Source organism: Paroedura picta, chromosome 8 (genome assembly GCF_049243985.1).
Source record: "Paroedura picta isolate Pp20150507F chromosome 8, Ppicta_v3.0, whole genome shotgun sequence".
NCBI lineage: Eukaryota > Metazoa > Chordata > Lepidosauria > Squamata > Gekkonidae > Paroedura > Paroedura picta.
The window spans coordinates 80098107-80120090 of record NC_135376.1 but is presented as its reverse complement, the minus strand read 5'-3'; the positions used below and the strand labels follow the sequence as shown (position 1 = coordinate 80120090).

Below are 21984 nucleotides of genomic sequence, written 5' to 3'. Positions count from 1 at the left end.
GTAAGACAAGAGGCAAAACTGAGAAACCACAGAAAAAAACCAATTTATATACTCATGAACAATGGATCTTCATGCCATTGGTCAGTTTCAGTTTAATTTCTGTGAAAGAACACTTGGGTGGGGGTCACCATGAGGAATTGTATTAAAGTGTTGTGGCATTAGGAAGGTTGATAACCACTGATCAAGAGCATTTATGCCCCATCTTTTTGCCAAGACTGCATCCAAGTTATCGTACTATACACATCTTAAAGCAAGATAGGCATGATTGTGTGCAAACTTCTAGTTTTGAGTTTCTACTACAGGAGGTATAACTTTCGATAAGCAAATGCTAGTTGTTAAAAGGGCAGCTGCCTTTTAGACTCATTGATGAAATTTTTCTCCAAGGATGGTTTCGGCTTTGTGGGGTTCTTGAAAACCTTGGTCCAGGAACACTCCAGTTCTGAGTAGAGTGGGAAGCTGAGGCATGGCCAGTACAGTTGGTGAGAAACCATGCAAGTGGAGAAAATACCCATCCCCAGTGTTGCCCCATAAGGCCACTGAGGTAGGCAGATGGAAAGTCATGTGTGCTGCCTCTACCTTAATCAGACTATGTGACTAGGGAAGAGCTAAAATAGTGCCATGTACTCTTGGTCCCCTGAATTGTTTGGGGAACTGGTAAATGATCTTTGATGTCAGGCATGTTTTATTATATAGTGACATCACAACAGACAAGGGTTGGGCATTCCGCACTTGGAACTCAACTTCCAGGCTCACTTTGGCCCAGTCCACATCAGGACCAGGAAGCACAAGAGAAGAGGGCACTTCAGCTTTCTTCCCAATGCTGTTCTCCCAGATGAGACAGCCCCTGGGAGGAGATGAGGAATCAGTGCACACAGAAAGAGGAATCAGTGCGCACAGAAGGAAGTACATGTTCTTTGGCCTCATGATGACACCTGGATTGGAGCAGTAATGTCCACACTATTGATAATCTGGGGGATCAGACACTGACTTAGCAGGTATTCCATTGAATTGTATCCACACACAATTTGACTGAGAGAATGTTATCATACTGTTGTAAAACGCTATGTAGAATTACTATGCAATCTACTGCTGCTGGCAACATATGGGGTAGGGTAAATAAGCAACGTTTAAAAACAACAGGCAGCCTGACCCTTACTCAAAAGTTCCTGTCTGCTTTATTTTAAACAATATATATTTTAAAAAAACATAAAGGATAAAGGTTCAAGAAAGAAAAACAAGAAAAGGCAAGAGAACATATATATAAACAATAAAACAGGACAGCAGTTATTTTCAAGTTCTCAGCAACAGAGATAACATTAACATTCGTTTCTAAAGAGTATGCCATTCGGAAACTGGGTATTGCAAACTGGGGGGGAGAGAAGCCCCACTTCTAATAGAAAGAAGCTTCTTCCCGTAGGTCGAGGGGCCTGGCTTGCTCCCAAAGCTCCAGGCGCAAACAGGCGCAAAGATGAGCGGGCAAGGATCGCCGCCGACTTCTACGTTAAGGACTGCCCCGCAGGCCGACGTTGGGAAGCCGTTTTCTTTTATGCTATTGTTATTGCTGTTACCACTGTTCTGATTAATTGTTGCAGTTACCGAACCTATTTTGTATAGATTTTAGTTTTCACTTTCCTTGTAGACCGCCCTGAGCCACAAGGGGAGGGCAGAGTGAGTGGATAGACGGAAGTCTATGTATGAATAAACAAGACGGCCATGCGCGAGGCGTAGAGCCCTGGGTAGGTTTCCTCCTCCCTCAGGAGCGCATCCCGGCCGCGGTCGCCCAGCGTCGCCAGCGCCAAACGTAGTAGGCCAACTAAGCAGCTAAGCGGAAGGCGGGCGCCGGGCATGGGACTATGGAGGACTTCCGGGCAAAGGCGGTGCTACGGCAAGCCCGGCGGGAGCGGAGCCATAGGCAGGCGCGAGGAGAGGTTCGTTCGCCACTTCCGCGAAGATAGCGCCCTCTAGCGACCGCCCCTATTGAGCCACGTCGCTTCTCCGGCTTTTCCCTTCCGCCGCCCCCAGGGGCGGGAGAGGCGTCCGTCACGTGCCGGGGGCGTGGAACGGAGCGACGGCCTCTAAGGTCACATGACAGGGGCGCGGGTCGGCGCTGCTACTGTTGCTCGGGGAGGGGGGCCGGAATCTGAGCGACCATGGTAAGGGAGCGCTGGCCGGGTTGGGAGCGGGGCGGAGGGGGAGCGGGGCTGCTCGGGCCGCGCGCGCCTGGCGGTCCGGAGGCCCGAAGGACCGTTATGGCCTGCGGGACGCCGCCTTCTTTCCTCCTCCGCCTCTCCCCCGCGAGGCCGGCCAGGCCTTGGGGAAAGGTGGGGGGCTCCCGAGTGTGTGTGAGGGAGACTTTCCGTGTCCATGGCTACGGTTCTTCTCGGGACGTTAGCCCCGCCCCCTCCCCGGTGCGCGAGAGGCTTCCCCTTCCATCCAACCCCCGCCTGTCCCTCACGCGCCCACTCATCCTCCCTCGGTGACGTTGCCGGCTTGTCTTGCGTTGCCCTTTGGAAGGCGGAGAATGTGTGCGGGGGGGGGGGGTCGGCCAAGCGCGTGACTGAGGGGTCGGCCCCTAAAGGGAAGAGCAACGGCCCATCCTCTTATAGGGTCTCCAGAGTGTGCGGAGAGGGGCGTGGGGGTGGCACTGTGCATATGCTCCGGGGTACCTGGCTTCGCACTGTGAAGCATCGTGGGGCGTGAACGGTCCTCTTAATTTTTTAAAATATTTGGATTCGTAAGACCGCCCCTCCCCGCACGCTAGCCCTTAGGGTGGGAGTACGATTGCCCTATTAATAACTGCTAGTAAGTTTTAATTTTTGTTTAAGTGTCTTTCTTGGGTGCTAAGGCTTTTGTGTGCAAGCAAAATTTTTCAGACTGTAGTGTGCTTGCACATGACACCTTATGGCTTGAATAAAACTTGGTTGATCTTAAAGGTGCTGCTGGACTTAAACTTTGTTCTACAGTAAATGTATTCTTCTTGCCCTTTGACTCCTGAGGTCTGGAGAGCCTCCCAGAGGCTGAATTGAGTCTTATTTAGCCTACAGAGGCGCAGTGTGCAATATGGAGGGAGCATGCTTTGATCACAGACAGTGCTAACAGGAGCTCATGAAAGTTCCATGACAAGTGCTTTCATAAATTGGCCAGTCAAGTCATTCTGTGTGTGCCTTGTGAAGATGTAGAACTCAAAGGCTTTCTATTTCTCTCAGTCACCCAAGTTCCAGACAAGAGGGTTTTTGCAGTCGTGGAGATGATCAGTTTGGTGCATCCAAACTTTTATTTTATTATTTTATGATTTTATTTATAGCCTGCCACTCCCATAAAATGGATTGTGGGGGTTACAATCATAAATATACATTAGAATTACCCTAAAACAATAATAAAATCCCTATAAAAATCCACCCCCAGGCAGCAAAAGATCTCACCCTCCAATATAACAGACCCAGTGATGCCACAGTGCTTCAGGGGCAATTCCAGGGGTGCCTGATGACCTGGCTTGCCAGTGAGGGGCCCAGATCTAACCTGCTCTGGATTCAACCAAAGCTCCATATGTGTCTCACACTTTGTGGAAAAGTCCAATATCTTCTACAATAGCTTGCTTTCAAAATAATGTTTGTTCAAAGTTATTGTTTCTTGAAGGATTCTTTGAGGAACTGAACTTAAAGAAACTTGATGTATGACAAGCAGAATTTTTGCAGATGTTGCTTTTCCTGGGGGAGTGAGTAATATGCTATTCTGTCCTTGAAGATTGGTTGCTAGGTAATTTGACTAATAATTTAATCCAATTAACATATATTTGTTTTATTTGATGGTTTTGCTTTAATAATGCAAAATCAAAAAGAGAAACCAAAACCCAACCTAATCAAAAAAGTTAGGAACCCAAAGGTTGAACTGCAAAAATAATTTCTTTAATTTTCAAATATTTGTTACATATTTGTTACAGTGCACTAGTTCAGCATATTAAAAACATAGTCATCATAATTTAAAAACATAACATTTCTAACTACACATGGAATAGACCAACATATAATGGACCAAATGCATTTTGGCCCCGAGGGGTCTTCCGCAGTGGTCAAATTATTATGCGAAATGCACTCATGTATAAAATCAAAGGACTTGCTAGGTGGCAAAGAAAAATCTGTTAGGTGCTGCTCCAACTAGTCTTTCTAATATAAAAGAATCTGATTTGGAGCCCACCTTCTAAAATAGGTACTAATAGTGGCCACCAATCTCTGCTTTTGCCCAACTCTAAATCACCAGTTCATTCCCATGTGTCTCCTGGATCCTAGTCAGATGCTCAAACTGCTACACCATTCTGGCTGGTGATCTCCTAGTTCCCTGGTGCACCCACTGCTGTCTTACAAGTAGTTGAAAATGCACAACTGTTATATGCACACGTTACGATCAGTCCAGCCCTCCTGCATACAAAATACAAGAGCTCTGTTTTCTCCCTCTCCTCCACACTTCTCATGCATGTTTGGCATATGTATTTAATTGCGCATGCAGCAGGGCAGATAACACTTTATCTTAGGGCTGCTTCAGGTCACAAGGAGGCTGAAGCACCCCCTGGTCCCAATCGGAATCCAGCATGCTTGGGAAATTTATTTCCTGCAGGAGATGTTTGCTACTTAGATCAGGGGTGGTCAAACTGCAGCCCTCCGGATGTCCATGGACTACAATTACCATGGGAATTGTAGTCCATGGACATCTGGAGGGCCGCAGTTTAACTACACCTGACTTAGATGATCAGATTCTTAGACCCAACTCATCCAAGATGGCTTGTCTAATTTAAGCATAGATCTTAGGATGAACTATAATCTTATTAAGCCTCAGTCAGCTGTAATGTGTATGAATGCTGATGGGGCAACCAACTGGTTTGTAGATGGTACTGAACCAGGATTTCCATCAGCCGTTTGAAGCTGATTCATTAATTATAGCTTGATAAATTCCAAGCACCATATTACCTGGCAATTTCATTATGGCGCCTAGTATTTTCAGCAAAGAGTTTATTACAATTCACTGGACATACAGAGGGTGGGATCCAACCACTCTTTCCACTGCTGCAGAGGAGAGGAAAGGGTCTTTTCCTGTGGGGTTATAGGACTTGCATACACAAAAGCCATGTGGAGTAGGGTGGAACAGCTGACTGGATCCAATCCAAAGCTTATTGATCATTTTTCACCAGACTGTTTTGTTGTAAGGCAAAAGTAAATGTTGCTTCTTTATTTGTAAACATAAACATGGGTTTGCACCATTCAGTGGTGGTTGGTGACAAGTTGCTTTCTGACTCCAATATTCAGTTTTTAAAGGGGAAAACAGGAAGAGATTGGGCTAGGAGGTTAGCTTTTTGTTGTGGTGAGGATAACTTGGGTTTTACTTTGCTCATAATTTTAAAAATATTATGAGAAACTTTGAAGAGGTTAGGATAATGTTCTGTAGTACCAGTCATTTGATATTTATATCTAGTCCAGCAGTTATGATCTGCCTCTCATGGCCTGCTCTCTCTGTTCCTCTGCCTTCAGAGGTGAGGCAGGTGGCAAACAAAGACAGGGTATCTTCTGTAGTGGCACCTCACTGTTAGAACACATGCCCCCTTGAAGCTCACCTGTCACTTTCTTTCTGAAATGAAACAAACATTTCAATACAGGCTTTAATTAGTGGTTTATCATACTGGTTTCTTAATGATCTGCTATTTTATGGATAGTTTTTATACTGCTGATGTCTAATGGTTTGTGTTTTATACTGTGTTTTTAATTGTAAGCTTCCTCAAGTAGGACTCTGAAGAAGCAACACAGAGGTTTTTATAAACAAACAAACAAAATATGGTTATTGAGAAACAAAGCCCTGAAAACTGAAAAATTAGTTTGGCCTTGTATTTTATGAACTGGCTTCTTGTAGAGCCAAAGAAAAAATGTTCAGGGCCTGTAGTATTAAATGTGGCTTGTGATATCTGATTCACAAACAATAGTTTGTTGAGTAGACCATCTCTGACTGGAATCTCGCTGCAATATGAGGAGATTGTCTTCCCTCATGAGAAGCGGCAGAGAATCATCATCATAGAATAATAAAGTTGGAAGGGTCATCTAGTCCAACCCCCTGCACTATGCAGGACACTCACATCCCAATCGCTCATGTACTGTAACCTGCCCCCCCTTGAACCTTCACAGAATCAGCCTCTCGGTCAGATGGCTATCTAGCCTCTGTTTAAAAATTTCCAAAGATGGAGAACTCACCACTTCCCGAGGAAGCCTGTTCCACTGAGAAACCGCTCTAACTGTCAGGAACTTCTTCTGGATGTTTAGATGGAATTTCTCTTGAATTAATTTCATCCCATTCATTCTGGTCTGTCCCTCTGGGGCAAGAGAGAACAATTCTGCTCCATCCTCCATATGGCACCCTTTTAAAGAAGCAGAAAAAAAGAGGTGCCTTTTTGCATCTAACTTCTGCTTGTTGCAGTTGGATACCTGAATGAGGGGGCAGTGTCAGAGCATTCTTTTAAATATGAATTAGCTTTAATTATTAATGGTTTTAATACATTTATGTGCAGGTTTTTAAAAATGTTGTTAGCTGCTCCAAGAGTGCTTTTTAGAGAAGAGTGGCCTACAAATCTAATAAAGTTGTATAACACTGATGTGAAATTTCTTAAATCTGTTTTCTCAGGAAAGCCTCTGTGGAAATAAGGCTCTGTGGAAATAAGGCTCAACAAAGAGTGTATGCTAGGATAAAAGGTGTTGCAAGTGGATTCTTTTAAGATTTAAAGAGTTAAAAAATTAACACATTGCTTTAGTGGAGATCAAAGGTGTTCATAAAAATATAGGGCGCTTGGCACGTGATAATGCCCTGCTATTCTGCTGGAAGTAGTAGTTTGTTTATCTTTTAAAGGCAGCTTATTTTTCAAGAACTCCTTTGAAGTCTGGACTCCTTTGTGCATATTGTTTAGGTGGCTTAGTTTTTGCTATCATGTTTTTTAGAAGGCTTATAATAATATCCAAGATCGAGGCAGGATGTCATCCAGTATTTTGTTTTTTTAATACTCTGGGGCAGGATGCAGGTGCTAAATCTGTTCCCTTTTTCCATTCTCTTTCCAAAGTTTTTTTGGGGTAAAATTAAGCCTTCTGCTGGTTACAGTAGTTGAAGAGCTGTTAATGGATCATTGAAGGAATGTAACAGCAGACACATTACCTGCATCCTGTTTGAATATCATCAGTGACTTGACAACCCTGGTATCATGTGCCTTAACATTTTACTGAGCCCTGCACTACTGTTTTTAACTGTTACAAAAGAAGTCAGCAGCTGGTAGCCCATGGGTCAAATCTGTTTCCCTTAGAGGGAAGGTAGAATAATGTGTTGACAAGTCTCATTGTCCCTAATTGACAAATAAATGCATACAGTTTCCCTGTAGGAAACGAGGTATAAGTGGGTAGCATCTGTACCAGTGAAACTTGCCCACAGACTCAGAAGGATGGTTAAAGCATAAAGTCTTACTTTTACATCTCCCATTCTGTTGTTGAGTGGCTCTCGTTTGAAGCTAATTGCTGTCCAGAGGTGTATCTTGTATTGTTTTCTGCCATGTCACATTGCTTTTGCAGTGATGAACAAATTGCTTTAAATTTAAATTGCTCTGGCCTTAAACGAGGCTAGCCTAATCTTGTGAGCTCTCAGAGGCTGAGCAAGGTCAGCCCTTGTTAGTATTTGGATGGGAGACCACCAGGGAAGTCCGGGGTCATGACGCAGAAGCAAGCAATGGCAAACCACCTCTGATATCTTGAAATCAACTGTAACTTCATAGGCAAAAAGAGAGATATTTTTACACCTAAAATTTTGATTAAATCCCTTATTTCCTTCTACCAGATGAGGATTTATAACTCTCTAATCGCAAAATAAGTCTTTCTGAAATGGTGGCTTTAGATTTACCAACTCATGTATTCCCAGCAACAAATATCTGTTGCATCACATTCTTTTCCTACATTTGTGACTTCTGTCTGACTAAGATAGGAAGTGACGGTTCCTTTATGTCGAGGCTAAGGACAAGCCTTTCCACGGTATTGGGCCCCCAACTAACAGTGCCTTTGGCTGAGAACACTGAGGCAGTTATCCAAAGAATGCAGTCGGTATGCACAAATATATTGGGAGATGTGTTCTGTTACGTATAAGGTCCCCAGGCATACAGGACTTTGAAGGTATAAACTAGCACATTTAGTTGGCTACATATTTAGCTAATGAGTAAAACTAATGGAATGCAACAGTTATGTTTCAAATGGCTTGGCCCAGAAAATATTCTGGTCACAGCATTTTGTACCAATTGAAGCTTTTGTGGTCATCCTCAAGGGCAGCCCATTGTATTGTGCATTACAGTAGTCTGGCAAAGAAGTTACAGAAGCTTGGATTAGTACGGCTGGCTCAGCAATCTTTGTGGAAGTAGTTGTCGAAAGAAGGTGCCCTTAGCAACAGAATCAACCTGTTTTGTATTGATTAGGCCATTTACTAACATAGCTACAATATTGTACGAGTTGTTCAATTTTCTAAATTAATGTGCTTTCTATTCCAGAGCTTTCTTGGAGGCTTGTTTGGTCCCATTTGTGAAATTGATGTTGTTCTTAATGATGCAGAATCACGAAAAACTGCTGAAATCAAAACAGAAGATGGTAAAATTGAAAAGCACTATCTCTTCTACGATGGAGAATCTGTTTCAGGAAAGGTGAATTCCCATTTCCCCTTGTTTAAAAATATTTATTTGAAAGAACATGCAGACCAGAAACATTCACTCATCAGATCACTGCATCTCAGGTTAACTGTGCCTGTTAATTTTAAGTGTGCCTGTTAATTTTATTTTACTCTCAGAAGTAGGATTTGGCCTAGAATGTATGTTCTAAATCTAGATGAGAGTGAACTCAACTGATTTTTGGATGGCTGTCATCAGGATAGAAAGATACCTGCTGGTTCTTTCTTCCTAGAACTATTAGTTTAAAATATTTATCTCTTCCAAATCTTGCACTATGTGGCAAACAACAAGATTAAAATATTAAATACAAATATAAAATGAATTCTGACCACTGAACCATTTTAAAGCATACTTGGCAGTAAAATTATCTGCCATAAGGCCATCACAGTTGTAATCAACAACATAAAATAATTCTCATTAAAAAGGTAGGCTCTCAAACATCACATGAGGTAGCACTGTTGAAGTTCTGGCTGGAGAGAAATGGTTTCACCTGTTGCCTAGAAGCCAGTAAAGTCAGTGCCAATCAAGTTTTAAAGGGGAGGACATTCTATACCTGGAACATCACCAGTTAGGAAGACCTGTTTCTGGACACTAGGGCTTTCTTTCTTTTGTTCTTTCCTCATAGACATTAGTTTGCAGTGAGGAGAGGAGACAGGAAAGATTTCCCCCTTTTTTGCCAGTTGTCCTGTTGATTTAAGAGGCGTCCCTGGCATAGATCAGGCTAGGGGCAGTTGTGCTCAGCTCCCCCTCATCACTGTCCCCTGGCCATGGGGCTTTTTGAAGGTCTCATGACTTGTTGAAGGTCGGGAGTGGTGGGAAAGGTCTGCTCCCAAGTGCCCTGCTGGCATCAACTCCTAGTGATGACTCCAAACTAATAATCTGTCCCACTCAACTGGATTCAGATCTTTCCTGTACTGCTAAAACAGTATTTGAATGCCTTTACTAAAAAAAGAACTGGATGTTCTAGCACAGAGTGTTTGTAGTCTTCTAGCTTAGTGTTCTTCAAAGCACCTTTGAAAAACTACAGAGGTGTAGAAGAAAATGGGCTTATTTTCATCACCCATATGCTCAAAAACATTTTTGTTTATTTCCTTCCTTCCTTGTTTTGTTTTATTAACTTGTATGAACTGTGTTAGCTGATTCATTACATTCTCTTCCCACATTAATCACTTTCTTATGACTTTTTTTAGCCTTGTAAAGGGCTCCATAAAGAGTAATGGAAAAGAGAACTGATGGCATCCAACAGAAACTTCTCAGAGCTGGAACCAGACAGCTACTGCATAAGCAGTTGTTTCTGTTTAGACTTGGTTCAGAAAATGTATGCATGCCTGTGCTAAATAGGGCAGAAGTTTAATCAGTGTCTTGGTTTTTACAGGTAAACATAGTCTTTAAACAACATGGAAAGAGGCTAGAGCATCAAGGAATTAGAATTGAATTTGTAGGCCAAATTGGTAAGTTTTAGAATTGTGACTGTGCATGAATGGTTGTACAATGCCCTGAACCAGAGCATTTGTGGCCTGGGGTTGTCAACAGGACATTGGGGTAAACAAGTACTGTTTGCATCTAATTATTCTGGGAATATACCCTAGAACATTATATACATGACCTAGGGCAGTGGTCCCCAACCTTTTTATCACCGGGGACCACTCAATGCCTTTTACTGAGGCCCGGTGTGGGGGGGTGTAGTTTACTCCTCTACTCTCAACCACTGCCCTAACACTCTCTGATCGCTATGGTAATGTTTAAACATCCCTTCAAAATAAGATACAGACACTCCACAACAATGAACATAAGGACAATGACAAATCAATGGGAACCCTGAGCTTGTTTCTCTGCAACGAGATAGTGCCATCCGGGAGTGATGGGAGACAATGACACCCAAAGTGTGTTGTAAAGGGCCGGGGGGGGGGGGGGATGAAGTAAAGGGCCAGGGGGGGGAGAAGGCGTCCTTCGGGGCCCACCTCCAATTAGTCGAAGGACCACATGTGGTCCGTGGCCCACAGGTTGGGGATCGCTAACCTAGGGTATGGGGTGGTTCTTTTGGCTAATCTCAGAGACTAAGGTGCAGTAAGTAAAACTGATTCCACTGACTGAAGTAGTTCCTTAATACTTTCTTTTTCTTCTTTTGTGCAAACTTATATATAAGCAGAAGATAGATTGAAGTTGGGTAGCCATGTTGATCTGAAGCAGCAGAACAAAGTCCAGTGGCACCTTTCAGGCCAACAAAGCTGTATTCAGTGTATGAGTTTTCATGGGCACGCACACTTTGTCAAATATAATAAAATGGGAGTTACATCTGAGGAAGTGTGCATGCACACGAAAGCTCATACCTTGAATGAAACTTTGTTGTCTTAAAGTTATTGTAGGACTCAACTTTGTTTATTAGTAGAAGTTGGTCAGACAAAAATATTTCTATTTCTACCCTGATTACATTATGGGAAATGTAATATAATGTGTATTTGATCTTTCGTGAACCACCTTTGTATTTTTTTTTTAATGATCACACAAAGGCTTGTCAGTCAGGAACCTTTTCCGCATCCAGAATTCGGCCCGGCTTAGCTCTCGTCTGACCGCAGGGCTAATCCCCACTTCCGGATGATGTTGGGGCAGTCTGAGGCCTGGTGTGCTGCAGCCTCTTAGTCAGCCCGCACAGGGCAACTGATAGCCTGCATAAATAAATAAATAAAATTGTGCCAGGCTTTGGACCACCCCAGATCAACATCATCTGAAAGCAGGAATTAGCCCCATGACCAGATGTACTAAGCCGGGCCGAATCCTGGGTGCAGAAAAAGTCCTGCTGTGTCAGCAGTGTGGTGGAGTTGAATAATTAACAAGACCATTATATTATTGAATTAATTCAATAATAATGTTTTAAATGTTTTAACTGTGATTTTATAATGATGTACATGTAATGCATGTTGTGAACCCCACTGGGGCTGCTCATGCGGAGGGGTGGTATATAAGACCAATACATAAAATGAATAAAAATAGAATAGAGAACCAGCCAGAATATCAGAAACTATTAAGCAGGTTTTGAGGTTCCATGGAATTCTTAATCAGGCAGGATGGAGGAGAAGGATGTTGTTGGGCGCGATGCAGAACCCTTTTAGCTGATGGATAGTCTTCAGATGCAGCATACAGTGGCACTGCAGATACTTTTCCATGAAGAATTACACTCTGTGACCATTGACTTCACTGGTTTTAAAAGGGGATTGCTTAGGGTTATGCTGTTGATGTGTAAGAAAGATCTTAGATTGCTGGGATGAAGCAGCCGTAGCTGATCACATTTTGAAAAATATAAACTCTGAAATAGTAATGAGAATGCACAATCTCTAATAATACAGAGAGCATAATAGTAATGACAGCCTCCAGGTGGGACCTGTCTGTTCCTCAAAATTACAGCTCATCTCGACGCTACAGCAATCTGTTACCCTGGAGAAAATTGATGCTTTGAAGGGTGGACTGTGTGGCATTGCACCTCACTGAGGCCCCTGTCCTTCCCAGACTCCTTCCCCAAATCTTCAGGAGTTTCCAGACGTGTATTTGGTAGACCTACCCCTTCCCCCTATCCCCTTCCAGTGGCTGACAAACCCAGAGCACAAGCTAAGGGAAATATAGGTACACGTTATGTATACAGTATTGACTTTCAGACTTGCATATCAAGCTTTGCTAATATAAAGACTGGCTCTGTTTGGGGCTCTGTCAATGTAAGAAGTATTCTGATTTCTGAAGTCTTGCTCCATAGCTTGCTTCCTCCCCCCCCCCCCCGGCTCCTTTCTTGTGTAGCAGCCAGTCTGATGAAGAGTTCTAGGGAACTTCAGTAAGCTGGAATTGTCTTAATGAATTTTATTGTACTACCAAGACATTTGTATTGATACTCAGGGAGAGCCAGTTTGGTGTAGTAGTTAGGAGTGCGGACATCTAATCTGGCAAGCTGGGTTCGATTCTGCACTTCCCTACGTGCAGACAGCTGGGTGACCTTGGGCTCGTCACAGCGCTGATAGAGCTGTTCTGACCGAGCAGTGATATCAGGGCTCTCTCAGCCTCACCCACCCCACAGGGTGTCTGTGGTGGGGAGAGGAAAGGGAAGGCAACTGGAAGCCGGTTTGAGATTCCTTTGGGTAGAGAAAAGCGGCATATAAGAACCAACTCTTCTTCTTCTATTAGCATTACTCTGAATTCTGTAGCATCTCATTGAACAACTTAGATTTCAGACCAATTAAAGAATCTTATGTGCTCCAAGAAAATACGTGGTGTTCTTAATATTTTTTTGTCTTAATATTTTTAGAACTTTTCAATGACAAGAGCAATACCCATGAGTTTGTAAATCTAGTGAAAGAGCTGGCCTTACCTGGTGAATTAACCCAAAGCCGAAGTTATGACTTTGAATTTATGCAAGTCGAGAAGCCATACGAATCCTACATTGGTGCCAATGTCAGATTGAGGTAGGGGCTCTAAAAAGCAACTTTCCTTCTCCAGCTATAGTTACAACAATTTTTATCTGTGATGCATTATTAAGAGGGACACAGTAAAAAAAAAACATTCAAATATTGGTTTGTTTTTTTTGGATTTGTAAGAATTTTTTTTCTGGCCAGAAAATTAGAATAACATCTCATGAATCAAAGTACTACAGAGATGTGGTACTGTGCAACTTGCATTTCATGGACAAAGCTAGCAAATGATGAGTCTTATTCAAGAAACGTATTGAGTTGTTTAAAGTATATGTTTAGAATAAATTCTGCAAATCAGATTATTGTTTCACTTCGCTTAGCTTACATAAGCTTGCATTTTCCTTAGTTATAATTGTGTTATTTGGACAGAGGAAGTGTGGAAGCTGAATTTTAAGATACAATCATCCAGTGTCTGTTAAGTTTATAGAGAGCACCATCTTGGAGAGCTAGTTCTATATTAGTCTGTGTGTAAAGCAGTCTGTGTGTATAATTCCTACCAGTATCCTCCTTTTTTAAAAGGTATTTCCTTAAAGTGACAATAGTAAGAAGATTGTCAGACTTGATAAAAGAGTATGACCTTATTGTACACCAGCTTGCAACATATCCAGATGTTAACAACTCTATTAAAATGGAAGTTGGCATTGAAGACTGTCTGCATATAGAATTTGAATACAACAAATCCAAGTAAGTATGTCACTGAATTAGCCCAAGGCATGATGTTACACAATGCAGACAGGGTAGATGTTCTTAACGAAAAGGAGAGAGCACATAGCCATGGGTACCAGGAGATTGCTAAAGATTTTTATATCAAGTATTTGGGTCACACTTGCCTGCTTGGTTTTGCAGTGTACAGACTTTCTACCTAATGTCTCTACTTGCGCTTCTCCATTCTCCTGCTTGTGCAGAACTAGTGTCCTACTAATAAGGATCCATTTGCATCAGCTGGTTAAGTAGCAGAGAGACTGCTCATCAGATATTAGTATAGACAATCTTGCTTATGAAGGCATATTTTTAGACTTCTTCAATATTTTTATTTTTATTGACTTCTTCATATTCATATTTTTAGACTTCTTATTTTTAGCCTTCATTCTTTAGTGTATTAGAAGATTAATGTAGCTCTTACAAACATATGGCTCAACTGAAAAATCAAACTTGTTTGTAGCCACAAGCATCCAGTGGAAGACAATTCTTACAATATTTTCCAGTTAAATAAGATAGTTAAGTAGAGGACAGTATTCCTTTTTGGTAATAGCAAAGCAATGTACCATAGATTCAGATTGGTAGCAGAATTAAATTTGAATCCAGTGACCCCTTTAAGACCAACAAAGATTTATTCTAGGTGGTATACTTTTTGTGTACATGCACGATTCTTTAAATATCTGAAGTGTACATGCATACAGAAGCTTATACTTGGAATAAAACTTCGTTGGTCTTAAAGGTGCTCCTGGACTCAGACGTTCCAATATGTATCATGTATTTTTAAAACTAAGTTAAAATTGCCATACAAATTACAGATTTTGCCAAGACTTCTTTTTTGTCTCTTCAAGGTATCACTTAAAGGATGTGATTGTTGGAAAAATTTACTTCCTCTTAGTAAGAATAAAGATCCAGCATATGGAATTACAGTTGATCAAAAAGGAGATCACTGGAATAGGTAAGAGGAGGAAGACATGGGAAACTACTGGCTTTGAAGAATCTTATGATGTTGAAACCTTCTGGGTTTGGATTTGAAAATAAATTTGATTTTTAATTTGCCACATAATTTATTGCAGTTAAATTTATCTGCTTAACTTTAAAACTGTAATACATTGCCTGGAGCTACAATAATACAGAATGTCAGTGATTTTTCCAAGTCACCAGTAGTCATTTGCAGATAATTAATTCCTTGAAAGTGGTTTGTGAATCAGTGCCAGAAGTATGCAACTGTACAATTAAATGGGTTTAAGAATTTTGCTAAAGAGGATTAGACATTTTGAGAGTAGTTTTGTACCGTCTGCATTTTAAAACTTAGGAGAATCTCAGAGTCACCTTATCACGGAGGTGGCAAGTGGCAGCACTATGATCTGTGAAAGCAGTACATAAAAGGTGCCGTTTTTCAGATGGGAGGTGCTCCTGTTTGCTTTGAGGGAACAGTGTACAAAAATATCCAACACATTGTTTGGGCTTTTTAAATTATTATTATTATTATTATTATTATTATTATTATTATTATTATTATTATTATTATTATTATTATTATTATTATTATTATTATTATTATTATTTAGACCGCCCTTCTCCCAATAGGTCTCAGGGCGGTTTACAACATAAATAGTTAAAACACAATAAAATCCCCATAAAAACCCCAATTAAAAGTTACATATAACATATAGCGGCGGTGGTCACAATTCTGATCTTAGTTCAGCCTGGTGGAGAGAATAATGTTCAGAATAATGTTTTACTGCTTCAATGTAGTTCACTCTGGTCTTGAAGCTCTGCTGTGAGGTGTACAAATATATTGTTTCATGCTTATTACCAAGCAGTTAGGATAAAAGACTGGTTTTCTGATTATTTGTGTAATTAAGAGCTGTTACACGCATGACAATGCTTGCTTTTATAAACTCTATTGCTGTTGTAGCTGCCAATGGGTCATAGCAGCAAGGGTGCTTCCAGTCAGCAAATTTCCCTGTGGTGGCTTTTTCAAGGATGTTTTTAAACTAGACATTGATCACTAGACAGTGATCAGTATTGATATGTCAACTTCCAGGTAAAAAACAATAGCCCTTCATAGTGCCCCCATAGTCATAAGGGGGGGGGGAGATGGGCTGCCATGTGGGCGGGGCCATAAAAATATGGGCTCTTCTGCTCACACAGCAGCCATTCAGGCCTTGTTGTGATATTTCCCAAAAGTTAGCAGCACATCAAGTTTGGGAAAAGCTGAGGAGCATCTGAGAGGTGTACAAATGTTCCACAGTGGTGTGGGGAAATAGGGGGAAAGCCTGCTTCGAAACAGCATTGAACCTAGGGCAGGTATCTAAGTAAGGGAAAGGATGTTTGTCAAGCTAAAACTGCTATGGCCCTCTGGCTTGCAGAAATCAGTTGCTAAATTAAACTATAGAAGGAATATTGAAAAAGTTCAAATGACTTGGATATAAAAGCTTGATCCCTGTTTACAGGACCTAGTACCACCACAGAGACAGAGACCATCGCAAAGTATGAAATAATGGATGGTGCCCCAGTCAAAGGTAAGCTGGTACCTCTCATTAGTGGAAAGTGCTTCTGTGCTAAAATGCAGGTTGTGCCTTTAATTGGATTTTTTAAAATGTGTATCAAACAGCCTATTCTGGAAGTTGAAACTGGTACAAATAGCAAACCAAAAGTTCTCAGTCTCTTAAATGGGCTCCTTAGTCCAGGAGCTGAATTTCCTTTTAACTTCATTCCTTTTCATCATGTTGACGATCTCTTCTTCCTGCTTTGCACATTACACCCTTAAAGTGTGGTTTTGCGATTCAAGTAAGGAAGCAGGGAAAATGGGATCAAAGACAGTAGGCTCCTTAGGGTTGGGATGCAGTGTGCTAGTCTCAGCATGTGGAAATAGAAGTACTTTTCAGACAGTTCTGAAAATTGCTGAAGTTACTTGCATTTGACCATTCTCCCAGTAATCCCTTCTCTGGCGACTTCCCCCTTGTGTGATAAACTCCAGTAGGGAAAAGATAAGGTCGGGCACAAAAACCATGCTTGCAATACTGTAGGTGTGTCACTTCTTAAGACTTCCTTGGTTAACTAAATGCAATTCCCAGTTTCATGTATCGTATGAGAGGCAGGCTATTTAGCGAGAACAGTTGTTTGTCAGGCATCTATTTACTAGTCTAGGGCTGAGAACGGCTGCTGCAGTGGATTGTGAAGCAGCTCTGTATATATTTGCTCAACTATTTCAGAGAGTGTGTCACAGAAAAATGTCTTCCCAGGTTACAGCATCCATAAGATAAGCAACTTCAAGATGATGAATCCATTCTAACATTTTATTCTTTAGAGTACTTGAGCAAAAACATCTGTGGCAACAAGTTGTTTTTTCTCCACTACACAAACAGTACCACAAAGTTATTTATTCTACTTAATTTCTGATTCAAACATTAAGTAGCACTTTATAGTACTTGGACAACTTGTGGCTGGCGTACAAGGGATGATTGCTTTCTAACTTGTACCCTTTTTAGAAAATAAGAGTAACCAGAACTTTAGCTGAGTTGATCTGTTTGTCCCGTAGATGTGTGTGGGACACCTATGCAAGGGATCCCCATGCACTGTCATGCATGCCCCCAAATATTTTTGCCATTTAAAAACCTTCCACTCTTACTAAATTCTCACAAACTCTGGGTGAGAGTAGGTTGAAGAAAAACTCCCTTCCCCAGTTGCTCTTGCACCCAAGGATACACAGTGCTTTTAAAATGTTGGTGCTTGTAAAGATTTCTTAGAAGCAACTTTTGAAAAGGAGCTGCAAGACCTCTTGGAATCATCCCCTCACACGCACACACACCATTCAGCTGAAATGCCTCAAGAGTTATTTAATGCCATAGGACTACTATGTCATCAAACCCATCAGTTTTTTTTTTTAAGTTCATGTCAACAAAAAATAACCATGATTCATTTTCTTTAAGGTGAATCTATTCCCATAAGATTGTTCTTGGCGGGATATGATCCAACTCCTACAATGAGGGATGTGAACAAAAAGTTTTCAGTAAGATACTTCTTGAATCTCGTTCTAGTAGATGAAGAGGACAGACGGTACTTCAAGCAACAGGTATAATGCTGAGTGTTCTAGTGTGATGGATTTCTTAAGAGTTGCCTTTCTGTTAAAAATGTTGAAGGCAACTGACAATGCTGTTCTATGAAGAGATGTGGCCATCAAAGCCCATTGACCTCAAAGGGCTTAAACTGGAATAAGTGCATAGGATTATACTGAAACCAACAACCAATAATAAAACACCACAGAGTAAAATACAGTACACCAAACCAGAAATAAAGTTTAAAGTGGTTTAATAAGTAGAATGTTGCAGTTGGAGCCTGGCACGAATTCCAAACAGTAAAGTGTAGGAGGAATAATTAGGTTGCATGTAAGAAATGTCATTCATACTTATTTTCGGGATAGTTACATGTACGTAATCTTTAAAATGAAGTTGTTCTTTTTCATGTATAGAAATATGAGTAACGTAGGAAGCAAGAGAGAACAAAACAGTTGTATAGCCAATAAAATATCTAGCTACAGTGGGAAATGCAATTTGGAGTACTAGAAACATTACCTTTCTTGTACCTGATCCAGTGTTCTAATTAAAGTGTCCCCACTGCTCAAATCAGGATGTAGAGATTGGAATTCCATAATTGACTCGGAAAAACATCAGTGTATAACTCTCTTCTGGTTTGTAGGCAGTTTTATATCAGAGCAGTCTAAGCAAAGTGGAAGCTTTTGAGTACATTCCACTGAGACCTCCTTACTGTGTTGTGTGCTTGCTTGAGGGTACCCCTCCCCCATTGTAGGGGACAAAGCAGGAGAGAGGAGGCAGGAAAGATCCTCATGGTCCTCTGGATATGCTTTTGATGGGATGGTTGATGTTGAAGAATAATTTTACTGCTGATTTTCAAATTTAATTTGGCTGCAGTTTAGCCGCTGTGATTTTAATATTAGGTTACCAACCATCTTTAACTTATGAAAATGAATAAGTGCATTTTATTCAATGTTGAATTTTGATTCAGTTGTTGTTATAGCTCATCCTGTCTGCAGCAGGTCACTATCAAGCTACTAAAATAATGTGGTTTCCCCCCCCCCCATCTTTTAATAAGGAGATAATTCTCTGGAGAAAAGCTCCCGAGAAACTGAGGAAACAACGAACCAACTTTCACCAGCGATTTGAAAGTCCAGAACCACAAGCAACTGCAGAGCAGCCTGAGATGTGAACTGGGAGTTGGGCGTGAAAGAACTGTTGACAGATTAGCAGGTTAAATGGTGGTAACAGCCTGTAGGGAAGAAGGCCAAAATTCTCATTACAACAGTCTTCCTTCGTCTTACAGTGCTGCATTTCCCACACTACTAAAACATTCTTCAAGTAAGCATTCAGATGTGTACATACATTTAAAATAAGTGCTTTCTCAAACACTGGAACTTTCTCAAGCTATTTTATACTGCACATTTTATTTTTGTCTGGTGTGATTACTCAGATACGCATAAAGCTTCAAAGAAATCTAGTTCTATGTTTCCATGCATGTAGGCTGGTGCATTTAAGTTTTGCTTATCATTGACAATAGGCTAAAGCATTTCTTCTTCCTCTGCCACATTTCATATTGTACGTCTTCAGTGTCTGTTACTTGTATCCTTGGAAATCAATAAAAGTATGATGGCCTAAAATGTCAACTTCAGAATTTATAATGGACTTTTGTCCTAAAACTACTCATTTGCTCCCCCCCCAGCAAGTATCCAATGTGTACAAAACATTATGTACTTGCTGGCTTAATCTTGAGACCACATCGTATTCTGACTTCCTATTATTTTGTGTAACCTGGTAGGCAAACGTCTTCTTGATCTCAATTTTGTAAGATGGGATTCTGCTCTTCGGATTAGTTTCTTAGCACTTCCATCATAGTAATTATGTTGTCTAGTTCAAAAGCCCCTGAGAAGGCTTAATAGCTTACAGGTGAATGTAGATGTACAACTTCACATGGAGGGTAAGATGTGTGTGAATGTTTTAATATAGCTTTTATTAATTCAAGTATTGAATTCCAGGTCACATGCATAAAACTCTACTCTCCATGCACTCAAACCCATACAGATTCGTCTTACAATTTTCCTTTAGACAGCTCCAAATGCGGGAAAGCTGAGTGAGCGTGTGTATGTTTATTTGAACAGTTTCTTCTCTGCACTTCTGTATGGAAAGCAAATGGAGGCTTACAGAAAGGTATAGTTTTACCAACTGAATCCCAAGCACACATTAAAAGTCTGTAGTGGAACATCAGACCATTTAACACCGGGTGAATGTAGTGCTTTTGGACAAATCTCAGTAACCTTTGGGTGTTTCCACATGGTTTTGTTGTTGTTGTGGGAAAGCATGGTTGTGCATTTCCTGGGATTTCTCTAGTCTTTTCCAAATCTTCACTCTGACGTTTCAGGGATAACTGCAGGGCAGCTGCTGTCCACAACACAGCTGCTTTTCCTGCAGTTGCTATTCCTTCACACTGTCATCAGGGCTTTTTTCTTTTCTCAAAATTGGCAATCAAATCGTATTATCAGTATATGATTTTACCAACATATTAATTAGAATCCCAGAATTAACAGCTTTCTTTAAAGTCCAGAGGCTCCTTCACTGTTGTCCTAAGGAAGAAAACATATTTCCAAGGAAAGGGACTAGGGATGTTTTTAGAAGTATGGAAGCTAGTAATTCAAAGAACCTCATCCATAGATTCATATTCCGGTATGTTGAGATAATGCTATTAAGTAACTGATCAGGGGGGGAAATTACCAGGGAAACTTGCTGTGTAGAAACCCATTGCTGCTTGTGCAGTATTAATAGCCACGGCAGCAAAAGGGGAAACAAGCCTCTCCTCACATGGAAACACCTTCCTCTCTCCCCAGTTAAGCACGTTGTCTGTTTTCGGAAAACATTTTATGTATTGGGCACCACTTTGAACCTGCTGAATAGAAGGCTTCTCGCGTTTGTAGTTCACTTGGCCTATATACCAAGAACGTTTCTAAACTTCACTGCAAGTGTTATTGGTTACCTTACTTTATGAGTAAGCAAAATTACTAAATCTATACTTCTGTAAGAACTGTTTTCTTACTCCGGCACTTTGATAAAAGCAGTCAGATACTGCTAGCTAGGATGCTTCTGTTAATACTGTTGCCTGTGACTGAGAGAACTTTAACTCCCTCATGTAAGTGCCTGTTCAGAATCTCAGAAGAAAAGCCAAATATTTTCATGGACACTTGCATGTTGCAATCTGGAAACTATTCTAAGAAATTTTGAAAACTGATTGTATTTAACCAGCCTCAACTTGTGCAACTGTGTATAATAGTCATAATGAACTGCTATTTGAATTATTAAAAATAGCTGTATTCTCACTAAAACATCTGAATTGTCTTTACTTACTTACTGTGCCAAAATGCTTCTGTTAGTTCTATCTGATCTTATATTCTGTCACTTGATGCCTTGAAGTTATGCTTGGGAGAGCCACTGTGCTGTAGTTGTTGAATAGCATCTGGGAGGGCCCCAGGCTTGAATCCTCACTCATGTCATAGAACAGGGGTAGTCAAACTGTGGTCCTCCAGATGTCCAAACGCTGGCAGGGGCTCATGGAAATTGTAGCCCATGGGCATCTGGAGGGCTGCAGTTTGACTACCCCTGCCATAGAAGGTGACTGGTTGTCACACTTTCTCATCCTAATCCACCTCATAGGGTTGTTGTGAGAATACGGTAAGATGCTTAGGGTCCCCGTTAGGGACAAAGGCAGAGTATAATTGAATTTAAAAAGAGTGTATCATTTAGGGAATAATCTTAAGCAGGTCCACTCAGAAGCAAGTGGTTTATCCTAGAAAAATATTTGTAGGATTGTACTGATCTACTGTCATCTACGGTCATGACTAGGGAAGGCACTGGCAAACCACCCCGTATTGAGTCTGCCATGAAAACGCTAGAGGGCGTCACCCCAAGGGTCAGACATGACTCGGTGCTTGCACAGGGGATACCTTTACCTTTACTGATCTACTGAATGTAGGATTTTTAATCTCAGTTGATAATGTTTTGTTGTGAGTGTCCCATGGTTCAGACAAGGTACCAAATTCAGTCATCAAAG

General features: G+C 41.1%; 1 protein-coding gene across 2 annotated transcripts; it reads left to right on the top strand.

Annotated features, from left to right (window-relative positions):
- The first annotated feature begins 1998 nt into the window (after positions 1–1998).
- Positions 1999–21259, top strand: VPS26A (VPS26 retromer complex component A). 2 transcript variants are annotated; one of them, XM_077350551.1, is made up of 9 exons: positions 1999–2153; positions 8546–8695; positions 10095–10170; positions 13008–13164; positions 13690–13854; positions 14718–14824; positions 16326–16394; positions 17805–17947; positions 18985–21259. In XM_077350551.1, exons 1-9 carry the CDS (start codon positions 2151–2153, stop codon positions 19096–19098), a joined length of 984 nt encoding a protein of 327 aa, XP_077206666.1. In that variant the 5' UTR covers positions 1999–2150; the 3' UTR covers positions 19099–21259. The 2 variants fall into 2 exon arrangements, with proteins under 2 accessions (XP_077206666.1, XP_077206667.1); XM_077350552.1 differs by having other exon boundaries at positions 2135–2153; positions 8607–8695.
- Positions 21260–21984: the final 725 nt, after the last annotated feature.